At 53.4% G+C, this 11,934-nt stretch overlaps 1 protein-coding gene across 1 annotated transcript; it reads left to right on the top strand.

Annotated features, from left to right (window-relative positions):
- The first annotated feature begins 498 nt into the window (after positions 1-498).
- FOSB (FosB proto-oncogene, AP-1 transcription factor subunit) lies at positions 499-4,909 on the top strand. Its single transcript, XM_007942905.2, has 4 exons — positions 499-624; positions 2,590-2,910; positions 3,157-3,264; positions 4,448-4,909. The coding sequence occupies exons 1-4, from the start codon at positions 499-501 to the stop codon at positions 4,907-4,909; spliced, it is 1,017 nt and encodes a 338-aa protein (XP_007941096.1).
- Positions 4,910-11,934: the final 7,025 nt, after the last annotated feature.

The raw sequence follows: 11,934 nt of genomic DNA, 5'->3' as shown, positions 1-11,934 counted from the left end.
TGTTGTGGTTCTTCTTGGGAGCTGCAATATCCGGTTTATTATTCTTTTTTCCGGAAAGTTTTTGGAAGGCTTCTTCTAGATAATTCTCCGTTCGTTTTGGAGGAGCGAATTACTTTTTCGTCTTCTTTATTGGCCCCGTCCCTCCGTGGGACCCGGTGGACGCGTGAAGGAGACCTCATCTGAAGCGAATTCTGTGAAGCGGGACAGCACTCTCCGCCGCTGGGGGAGCGGCCCCCCGCGCCCCTGGGTCCTCCGGAGCCTGGACTTTGAGGAGGTACAGCAGCATCGTGTGCAGGTCTGAGCACCGCGGAGGGGCTGCACGGAACTTTGCCTTTGTTGGAGCGGGACGCTGCCCCCTCCCCGAGCTTCTCCGGACAGCGCACTTTGGGGACGCGCTTAGCTCACCCCGGACTCGCACCTTTCTTCTCCCACCCGGCTATAGCCTTGGCTTCCCGGCGACCTCAGCGTGGTCACAGGGGCCCCCCTGTGCCCAGGGAAATGTTTCAGGCTTTCCCCGGAGACTACGACTCCGGTTCCCGGTGCAGCTCCTCGCCCTCCGCCGAGTCTCAGTATCTGTCTTCGGTGGACTCCTTCGGCAGTCCATCCACCGCCGCCGCCTCCCAGGTAAGTTCTAGAGTGTTTGGGGTCTAGTTTTGTGGATTTTGTTTTTTAAGTCACGGGTAGAGAGAGACATGCTCCCCCCCCAAAAAAAAAAAGAAGGAAAAAAAAAATACATATAAACGCGCCAAAACCCGAGATCTGAAAGGGAATAGGCTCGCAGCGCGCTTTGCAAACTGCAAAGTCGAAAAATGTTTGCAATTGGTTGTGTGTATGGATCGCGGGGAGGGAATGTACCGGGATAAGCTTAAGGAGCGGTTAGAGAGGATGCGCCGCTCGGTGCAACGTGTATGCGGTATTAAAGCTGAGAACTTTTAGGCTCCAGGGCTGTCCCAGCTCAGGCCCCCAACCCGAAGCTGGAGCTGTCAGGCAGGTGGGGGAACCCCAGCGAAGCTTGGACTAGCCTCCTCCCCTTTCCTCCTCCTTTAGAGCGCCGACTCCCGGCGCTCAGCCGCTCTCCACCCAGCGGGAAAGCGGGCCTCGAACCCTGGGCCACGCTGCCTCCGCCTCCTGCGCGGAGACGTAACGGGGGACCCGTGCGTAACGGCTGACGCGCTGGAATCCTCCGTCTGACGCGGGGCACGCACGGCGCGCGGCGCCCCCTTCGTCCGCCCCGCCCCTGACGTCCCGGGAGCGTTCTATTTTGGAACTCCGGGGCCACGTTGCTAAGGGAGGGGGCAGTCCGGCTTTCCGATTGGCTGCCGGGGCGCTGGCTGTGGCCAATCAGCTTCCCCTTCCTATTTGTAGGGCGCAGTTTCCTTCCCCTGCTCTGTCCCCGGGCCCGGTGGTTCTCGGCGTCAGGGTCTCTTTCACGGGCCTCTCGAGGCAGGACGCAGGGGTTCATATCGTGACAGAAGAGACGTTCTGAGACCCAATGGGTCCTCGAGGACCTTGCGGGGATTCAGTCGCTCAGCTTTCGGGGGCAGGGAGTGTCTGTGTGTGTGGCGGAGTTTCTTCCGGAGACATGGTAGCGGTCACCCACTTCTCCAGACACACACAGACACACTTCCACTCCCTCTGCTCCAGACACCAAGTCCCTCCGATGTGTCTGAAGCTAGAACTAGAACGGGTAACCCGAGGGGGACCGACCAGGTGGTCTCCAGAAGCCCCGCCCCCTCTGAGTTCCCAAGATGCTGATTGGCTGGCGTTCCAGCCCTTCCCTCACCACGCCCCCTCGGAGAGTAGTTAAGCCTTCCGGGCAGGTCTAGAATTCCGTTTGCAGGTGGGGGGAGATGATCGCCGATAGGGGTCCGGGGGCTCTGGACCGACAGACGTTCCCCCTCCGCGAAGGTCCGAGAGAGCCCGGACCGTCACTTTTCTCTACCTGTCGGTCCACCCTAAACTGTCACTTGTCAGCCTCACTCTGGGAAGAGACAGTTACTTGAAACGTTGTTTTAAACTCCTAGCCCCGTTCCCGAACACCTTTTTAACTGGGACCCCTGCCACTTCACGGGGGTCTCTCGGACCCTCCCAGTTCCTCATTCCCTTGCACAAAGGGGTGTGTGTGGGTCTGTGTGTGTGTGTGTGTGTGTGTAGAGAAAGGCTTGGCCTAAGGCCTCTCCCCCTCCCTCCCCTTGCCTCTGGGGTGGGGGTGGGGTGTTGTGGCTGTGTGTGGCTGTGGCTCCTTCCCGGGGGTTCTGTCACCCGGCTGTGTCCAGCCTCCTCCCCACCCCCAACACCTAAGAGTCACCAAGCCGTGGTGTGATTCACCACCCGCTGGAACCGTGCAACCTTTCCCCGAGGAAGGAGGAGGAGGAGGAGGGAGAAGCCAGTTGAGCAGAACTCTCATTAACCACTGCGTCACGGTGTAGTGGAAGGGTGGGTGTTGTGGCTTTCTGCCTGTGACACACATCCACACCCGCTCGCCCTGTGCTCACTCACGGGGTCGGTGTGTGTATGTGTGTTGGGCGTGTGTGTGTCGGTGTCTCTGTTTGTGTGTCTACGCCTGTGTGTGTATGTGTCACCCCGTAGGAGTGCGCCGGTCTCGGGGAAATGCCCGGTTCCTTCGTGCCCACGGTCACCGCGATCACAACCAGCCAGGACCTCCAGTGGCTTGTGCAACCCACCCTCATCTCTTCCATGGCCCAGTCCCAGGGGCAGCCGCTGGCCTCCCAGCCCCCGGCCGTCGACCCCTATGACATGCCAGGAACCAGCTACTCCACACCAGCCATGAGTGGGTACAGCAGTGGTGGAACCAGTGGTACTGGTGGGCCTTCCACCAGTGGAACCGCCAGCGGACCTAGGCCTGCCCGCCCAGCCCGAGCCCGGGCCAGGAGAGCCCCAGAGGAGACGGTGAGTAAGAGGCATCAGAACTTGGTCTGAGGGGCTGGAAGCAAGAGTGGCAGGAACTTTCTCATGTTTTGGAGTGGAGGACCACTAAGGTTTCAACACCATGGAAACCCTGTCATTCTTGCTACAGCCAGTGAGGACTAAAGGGGCCTTTCCTGGCTCCTAGGAGAATCAGAAGGGGCAGTTTGGGATGGGTGGAGGAGGTGAGCCCTGTCCTCAAATCTTGTGGCCTCCATTTCCCCTATTCAGCTCACGCCTGAGGAGGAGGAGAAGCGGCGGGTTCGCAGGGAACGGAACAAGCTGGCAGCAGCCAAGTGCAGGAACCGTCGACGAGAGCTGACCGACCGACTGCAGGCGGTGAGGATGGTCCCTGGGGCCGGCTGAGGGGATGCTGCGGGGGCTCTGTCTCAATTCTCTGTCCCCCCCACCTGTGCCCTTACTTTGGGCTGAGAACCAGTGGGTGGGGCCAGCAAGGGTAACCCAGTGACATCCACAGACCCCCCCCACATATTTATATAAGCTCCTGGCCATGCCATGCCCTGCCTGGACCTACGACTGCTCCCCACTCCACTCCTGGCCTTTGCTTCATTTCAGGGAACATATGGGGGCCCCTCCTTACAGGGGAACTCTGGTTTCTCCCATTTGGTCTTGGGCAAACTCTGACCCTTTTGTGCCTCAATTTCTCCCTGTCTTTAACCCCTTGTCAAACCCCCTGGGCTCCTTCTGCTACCTTTAACATTCTTTAAAATTTTTCTTCATCTTGTCAATTCCCTGCCACCTGTCCCCAGCCACTCACAGTTCTCAAACCTTGGGCTGGGGCCACTGACCTTAGGCTCCTCCTTATTTTACTCCCTACTTCAGTCTGAGTAGGAGCTCTGGTGGTACAGTGGTTAAGGCATTTGGCTGTGAACCAAAAGGTCAGTGGTTCAAACCCAGCAGCTGCTCTGCAGAAGAAAGATGAGGCAGTCTGCTTCTGTAAACATTTACAGCCTTGGAAACCCAATGGGAGTTTGGCTACAAGTCAGAATTGACTCTGTGGCATTGAATTTGGTTTTTGGTTTTTGGTCTGAGTTTCCTACTATGCACCTGCTGGGTGACCTTGCAGGCTTCAAGGAAACCCCAAAAATCTTCCACTGTCCCCCTTCCTTGGTCAATCCCTTGGAGGATGAGGGGGTAATGTAGCCGGGGACACAGGTAGCTTTAAAACCCACACCCCATCATTCATTCATTCATTCATCAAACCTCTGAGTGCTTTCTGCCACCAGAAACTTCCAGGTGCACCAGGCCCCTTCCTAAATACTCATTTGACAGATAGGGAAACTGAGGCTTTGAGCAAGGCAAACCCCTGGCCCCAAGCCCCACATATAGTCTACCAGGATCCATCTACGGGGGTCTTTCCTCTCATTCTGGGCCTGCTGGGGAGTGAATCTAGAGGGGAAGCTTCCAGGCGTGACCCACCTTCTCCAGTCCGCTGACGGTCTTTTTTTTCCTTCCACCCTCTCCTCCTCCTCGACCTGGCCTCCTCCGTGGGGGGCTTCAGGAAACGGACCAGTTGGAAGAAGAAAAGGCTGAGCTGGAGTCGGAGATCGCCGAGCTCCAAAAGGAGAAGGAACGTCTGGAGTTTGTGCTCGTGGCCCACAAACCGGGCTGCAAGATCCCCTTCGAAGAGGGGCCTGGGCCCGGCCCGCTGGCGGAGGTGAGAGATTTGCCGGGGTCAGCATCCACTAAGGAAGATGACTTCGGCTGGCTGCTGCCGCCCCCGCCACCACCGCCCCTGCCCTTCCAGACCAGCCAAGACGCATCCCCCAACCTGACAGCTTCTCTCTTTACACACAGTGAAGTTCAAGTCCTCGGCGACCCTTTCCCCGTTGTTAACCCTTCGTACACTTCCTCGTTTGTCCTCACCTGCCCGGAAGTCTCCGCCTTCGCCGGCACCCAGCGCAGCAGCGGTGGTGACCAGCCCTCCGACCCCCTGACCGCTTCCTCCCTCCTTGCTCTGTGAACTCTTTAGACACAAAACAAACAGACACACAAGGGAGAGAGATTTGGAAGAGGAGGAGCGAGGAGGGGAAGAGACAAGCGGGTGTGTGGCCTCCCTGCTTCTCCTGTCTGACCCTCTGCTGCCACTGCCATCGACAGGACCTCCCAGTGTTTTGCGCCCTTGGTTCTGTGCCCGGGTAGAGACTGCAGAGCTGGTGACTTTGGGGGCAGGGGCTGGGGAGGGGAAGGACATGCTGGGCGGCCTGTTGGCCCTCTCACCTCCACCCAACCTCTGGGGATGGGTGGGTGGAGGGTGCCGCCGCCAGTGGGCAGTGCCGTGTGGGGCTGGAGGGGGGACGGGGCGCGGTGGTGGGCGGTGAGGTGGTCTGGAGTGGTCTCCAGAGAGGTCCAACAAGGAAAGGCTGTCCCCCTTGCTGTCTGTCACACCCACCCTTCATGGGGGTGTCTAGGCTGACACACTCGCTCCCGACCTTAGCTTATTTATCTCCCATTTCCACGTGGTTAGACACCCCCCCAACTTTGTACTGCGTGGAAGAATTGAGCCACCTTATCCTTCAAGGGAGGACATTGATGCTCCCTCGGATAACCCCCTCCCTCCTCAGACTTACTCTGAAATGTGAACCCTTTGCTGATGCTCCAGCCGCCCCCTCCCCATAGAACTGGCTCTGATTGGAATTGCTCGCCTCCTAAGAAGCCCCCAAAATTCAGCCCCCAGCCCTCCGTCCCGATGACAGTGTTATTCCAAGCCCCCCACCCCTTCCAGCCTCTCCGCCTGGACTTCCTTGTTGGGTCTTTCTGATTTCAGGCAGCAGGGGGCGCTGCGATGCTTGCCCTGCCGGAGTGTTTTATACTGTGAACTGAGTTGCCAGCTTGTGGGGGGGACGTCCCCAAACCTTCTTCTTGGTCTCCCTTTCCATCGGCCTCCTTTCCCCCACAACAGTTGAGTTCGATTTGAGGGGGTGACAGAGTTGAGAGAGGGTGACAGTTACCCGTGTGGCCTCTCCTCAGGACCCCCAGCCCCCAAGCCCCAGCCTTTAAGGCGCCTCCTCTCTCCCCCAGCCTAGGACGCCAACTTCCCCCCTCCCCTCCGCACCCCCACATCCCCTCTAGAAAGGGGACAAGGGGGGGTCGCAAGGAAGTTTCATATTTATCTAGACTTTTAATGGCTGAGGCTTTGCCCTGTCCACCCCGAACCCCAATATTTTTGGACTGGCAAACTCAAAGGGGCTGGGCTCCCCCACCCCAGCTTCCTCCCCCCAACTCCCTCAGTCAGCAAATCTTGGTTTGGGCTCTCCCACCCCGCCTCTCCTCCGCTTCACCTCATGGGAATTGGACCATGAGGCAAATTTCTATTTTTTAATATCAGTGGTGGGCACATCACCTCCCGTGCTGCATGGAAGACATTCCACGTGCCCCCTCCCACGCCCCCAGCCCCAGACTCCTCCCACCGCTATTTATCCCTTTCCAGGTTTCCGAAAGGCACTTATATCTATTATGTATAAATAAATATATTATATATATGTGTGTGTGCGTGTGCGTGCGTGTGAGTGTGTGAGTGCTTCTGCAAAACCTCGTTGGCCCTTCAAGCGTATGGTCGAATTGGAAATACTGCTTCGGAGCTTTGAATCAGCCTGTGTTTCCCCGCGTTCTTGTCCTTTCTCTGGCTGTCTCTGTCTTGTTCGTTGCCTTAGAGTCAGTTCTGACTCCTGGCGACCCCACGTGTGCAAAGCAGAACCGTTTCACTGGGTTTTCAAGGCTGTGAACTTTCGGAAGCAGATTGCCAGGTCTTTACTCCGTGTCGCCTCTAGGTGGGTTCAAACTGACCACCTTTGGGCTACTGATTGAGCACTGGGCTGTTTGTGCCACCCAGGGATGACTCGGATTGTCCTTAGCTGTCCCTGTTCTGAGGGTCTCGGCCCCTCTTGCTGTTTCGAATGGTCTGGCTGTTCCCTTTCACAGTGTGGCTCCGCCTCTCCCTTCTCTTCCTGTTTTTCTCTGGCCGTTTCTGCCTGAATCCTTTCTGACTGCCCCTGACCCTCTGGCTGTCTTCTGACTCTGGGCCCGATGGGGATGTGAGGTTTTATTTTTGTGAGTAAGCCTGAGGCATCATAGATGATGACCAGCTTGTGTCCTTGAGGAAATGGGGTGTGAGTGTGAGACTGTCAGCGGGGCCTGCCCCTGCCGACCACAACGTATGGACCCCCAGCTCCTCTTTCCCTCCTGTGCTGTATTTGTGATTCTCTTTTTGTACTTTGCACCTGACCCTGGAGGCTGGGGCAGGCTGGCGCTGGGCCTCTCTCCTCCCTCCAAGGTTCTGCACTGTCGCCATGTTCCAGCCCTCCAATAAAAAGAGCTTAAAACGCACCCACCAAGTGTCGCCGTCTCTTTCCTCCTAATACCTGTGACCTGGCTTCCTGTCAGCATGAGGGAATGAGGTTGGACTGCCGGGGGCGGGGGACCGGACTATGCACTGGCACATGCTCGCTGCTAGTAAAGCAGCTACAGCAACATGGAGGGAGGCTAGACTCTCAGAAGGACTTCCCATACACACAGGCCTTGTCTCCTATGAGAAAAAGCAAGGAGGCAGAAAATTAGCTGTGACTTATGGATCTGTTGGGAGTCCCTCTGAGGAACACAAATGGTTGACCATTCAACCTCTAGTCAAAAGGTTGGCAGTTTGAGTCATTCCAGGGGTGCCTAGGAAGATAGTCCTGGTGTTCCACTTCCCAAAAACTCGTCATGAAAACCCTGGAGTACGATTCTACTCTGACACACATGGGGTCTCCATGAGCAACTAACGTGGATGTGTGCAAGACGCTCTGAGGGAATAGCTTGAGCAAAAGTTGTTGTTGTTGTTATGTGCCATCGAGTTGTCTCTGACTCATAGTGACCCCTCCTTGGGTTTCCGAGGTGGTATCTCTATAGAAGTAGGTTGTCCAACCTTCCGAGCAAAAATTAGGGAGCAGAATTTGTATAAGAGGGGTCTCTGGTTGAGAACCGGAGGTCCCCTCAGCTCCTGAGGTAGAAAAGACTCCTGAGATTTTAGCCCAGTCTAAAGAGAGAATTGAGTCACTCTGTCACTGAGGTCCCTTGAACACCCAGTTGTGTGTCCTCAGAGCTATACGAACTACGAGAACTGTGGTCACATTTCACAGAGGACGTATTTCCTTTCTCTCTTTGAGTGGCCATGTCTGTTTTATGAAGATCCTGGGGCAGATCCAAGACTAACTCTGAACCAAAAATATTGCCGTTTTTGTCTGGCCCAAAATAAGGTTGAGCCACCGGGCTGCAAACTCCCGGCTCTCCCTTATTTACATGGCAGCAAGCACTCTGGGAATGGAAGGGCGGGTTCAGAGGTCACTTGGACACCTTCATAAATGAGTGGGCAGGGGAAGGTCATGGTAGAATCAATTCCTTCCTTCCTTAATTCAACAACATTTGCTGACCACACAGTGCCCAGCCTTGTGGTGGGCAGTGTTGGGGACACTTCGGGGGCTGAGAATGACTTAGGCAGTGCCCCCCTAGGGCTCACAGGCCAGAGGAGGACACAGACCCACCTTCAGTCACGGATGGCTAAAGTGGCAATCCATGGGGCAAGGGGAGCCCAGCACGTCAAGGGGTCCAGGGAGCCTTCCTGGAGGAGAGGGCAGCTGAACTTACTCCTAGAGGACGAATAGAGAGTATCAAAGGGAATAAAAGCGAAATGTGAAAAGGGTTCAAGACCAAGGTAACAACAAAGACTTGTGGGTGCGGAGAGGGTTTGTTATGCTAATGCAGCTGGAAGTTCGCTGTGGCTGGAACACCACGTGTGGAGAGTCAGCGCCGGCCAGACCCCGCAAGGAAGGACCAGGCTGCGGTCCCTGGGGAGCCAAAACAGATTTTGAGCAGAAGAGGGGCAGGGACAGGTCTGTACTTGAAGAAGACCTACAGGGTTGAAGGTGGCTGAGAGGGAGAGAGAGTGGAGACGGGGCGGGCGAGGAGACAAAAAAGGAGGCTGGGGCGGGGGTCCTGGTGTGTGAAGAGGGGTCTGGACCAGAGCCGGGAGTTGTGGGGATGGAGGAGGGGTTTCTCAAGCTCGTAGTGAGTCCAGAATCTACAAGGAAATGCCACCATTCAACAACCAAAAGACAAGCCACCCCGTGTTAAAATGGGCAGAGGAACTGAATCAACACTGCTTCAAGGAAGATGCACGGATGTCGGGCGATAAGCACATGAAAAGATGCCCGACATTCTTAGTCATTAGAGAAATGCAAATCAAAACCACAATGAGACACCACTTCACACCCACTAAGATGGCTATTATAACATTTTTTTAAAAAATGGAAAATAACAAGTGTGGTTGAGGATGGGGAGCAATTGGAACCCCGATGCATTGTTGGTGGGAATGGAGAACGAAGCAGCCGCTGTGGCAGAGTCCGGTGGTGACTCAGAAAGGTAGCACATAGACTCACCACGCGCCCAGTGATTCTGCACCTGTGGGCCCAAAAGACTGGCAGGCAGGGAGGCACACAGCCCATGGACGCCGGTGTTCACTGCAGCCCAAAGGTGATACATCTCAAGTGCCCCAGGGGTGAATGAATGAACAAGGGGAGGTAGAACCATAGGATGGAATATTACTCAGATAAAAAGGAACAGAGTTCTGATGCATTTTTGCTATGGATGAACCCTGAAAACATTCCACTGAGTGAAACAAGCTAAATACAAAAGGGCAAATACTGTATCATCCCACTTAGATGAGACATCTTTGAAAAAAAAGAAAAAAAAAAAAAAAAAACCCACTGTGGTTGACTCATAGCACCCCTAGAGGACAGGGTAGAACCGCCTCACTGGGTTTCCAAGGCTGTCAATCTTTATGGAAGCAAAGCCCAAACCAAACCTTGGAGTCAATTCCGACTCACAGCGCCCCTAGAGGACAGAGTGGAACTGCCGTGTAGTTTCCAAGGTTGCACATCTTTACTGAAGTGGACTGCCATATCGCTTTCCCACAGAGAGCCTGCTGGGTTGGAACCATTGACGTTTTGGTGAGCAGTCCAATGCTTTATCACCATGGCACTAGAGCCCCTATGTGAATTATCTAGAATAGGCATTTATAGAGACAGAAAGTAGATTTGTAGTTACCAGGGGATCTGAAGGAGAGGGCATGGGAGTTGCTGATGGATGGCTACAGAGTTTCTGTTGGGGGAGATGAAAAAGTTTTGGAAATAGATGCTGGTGATGGTTGCACAGTGTGGTGATTGTAATTAACACCACTGAATGATACACTTTAAAATGGTTAAAATGTATAAGACAGGCATATGAGCTGAACATTTACACTAGGCAGATACACTCCTTGGAGAGAACAATCATGGGAGAAAGAAGGGTTGCTTACTCACAGGGAGACAGCTTGGGTGGGGGCAGGAGTGCATGGAGGGATGGACACAGGGAAGAGGTAACTGTCGGGAGGAAGTGGGAGGGGAGATGTTGCATTGTGGGAGATTGCAGTCAATGTCATGAGACAAAGTGTATGTGACCTGCTATAAGGAAAGTGAATTTGCTCTGTCAAGTTTCACCCAAATCACAATATAAAAAAAAAATATTAATAATAAATAAATAAATAAAAAGAAAGTGAATTTGCTCTATAAACTTCCACCCAAATCACAATTTTTTTAAAAAAATTAATAGTTAAAATGGCAAATTCTATAATATGCATATTTACCACAAAAAGTTAATAAGAGAAAAGGTATTAGTTCTCTAGTGCTGCTATGAGGGAAATGCCGCAAGGGGGTGGCTTTAACAGACAGAAATTTATTCTCTCAGAGTTTAGGAGGCGAGAGGGGCGGGTTCAGGGCCCCCGACTCTGGGGGAAGGCGTGCTCTCTGCAGCTCTGAGGACGGGTCCTTGCTCACTGGCTCCGTGGTGGTCCTCACGTGCCATGGCATCGAGCTCCTCCTTCTCCACTTGCTTCTCTAAGATTAATCTCTTCCTTTTTATCTCAAGAGAGATGGACTTCAGCCAATCAGTCCGTCCCAGCTCATAGTGACTGTTTTGGTTACCCCATGCTGCTCTAACAGAAAATACCACAAATGGCTGCTCTAACAGAAAATACCACAAATGGGTGCCTTTAACAAACTACTTTATTCTCTTACAGGTTTTTTTTTTTGTTGTTGTTGTTATGTGCCGTCGAGTCATCTCTGACTCATAGCGACCTTATGTACAACAGAAAGGAACACTGGCAGCCTGACAATCACTAACATAATCGAGCCCCTTGCAGCAGCCACTGTGTCAATCCATCTCGTTGAGGGCCTTCCCCCTTTTCACTGACCCTCCACTTTACCAAGCACGACATCCTTCTCCAGGGAATTGTCCCTGCTGACAACATGACCAAAGCAAGTGAGACGAAGTCTGGCCATTCTCACTTCCAAGGAGCATTCCAGCTGCACTTCTTCCAGGACAGATTTGTTAATTCTTCTGACAGTCCATGTACTCCTAGCATTCTTCGCCAACACCACAACTCAAAAGCATCAACTCCTCTTTGGTCTTCCTTATTCATTGTCCAGCTCTCACATGCATATGAGGCGATTGAAAATACCATGGCTTGGGTTAGGTGCACCTTAGTCTTCAAAGAGATATCTTTGCTCTTCAGCACTTGAAAGAGGTCTTTTGCAACAATTTGCCCAGTGCAATATGCAATGCAATACATCTTTTGATGTCTTGACTGCTGCTTTCATTGACATTGACCGTAGAACCAAGAAATATGAAGTCTTTGACAACTTCAAGCTTTTCTTCATCTATTGTGATGTTGCTTATTGGTCTAGTTGTGAGGATTTTTGTTTTCTTTCTATTGAGATGTAATCCATACTGAAGACTGTAGTCTTTAGTCTTTATCAGTAAGTGCTCTAAATCATCCTCCCTTTCAGCAAGCAAAGTTGTGTCATTTGCATATCACAGGTTGTTAATGATACTTCCTCCAATCCTGATGCCATGTTCTTCTTCATATAGTCCAGCTTCTCGAATTATTTGCTCAGCATACAGATTGAATAAGTATGG

The sequence above is a fragment of the Orycteropus afer genome, unplaced genomic scaffold (assembly GCF_000298275.1).
Source record: "Orycteropus afer afer isolate SDZICR_OR568_19922 unplaced genomic scaffold, OryAfe1.0 scaffold00099, whole genome shotgun sequence".
Lineage (NCBI taxonomy): Eukaryota > Metazoa > Chordata > Mammalia > Tubulidentata > Orycteropodidae > Orycteropus > Orycteropus afer.
Note: the sequence above shows the minus strand (reverse complement) of the source record. Positions and strands in the feature narration are given on the sequence as shown.

What these genes read in the sequence shown, in the direction of transcription:
- FOSB (XM_007942905.2), top strand. Translation starts at nt 499, where the DNA reads ATGTTTCAGGCTTTCCCCGGAGACTACGACTCCGGTTCCCGGTGCAGC. An exon ending in CCACCGCCGCCGCCTCCCAG is followed by an intron (nt 625 to 2,589) that starts GTAAGTTCTAGA and finishes GTCACCCCGTAG; the next exon opens with GAGTGCGCCGGTCTCGGGGA. An exon ending in GGAGAGCCCCAGAGGAGACG is followed by an intron (nt 2,911 to 3,156) that starts GTGAGTAAGAGG and finishes TCCCCTATTCAG; the next exon opens with CTCACGCCTGAGGAGGAGGA.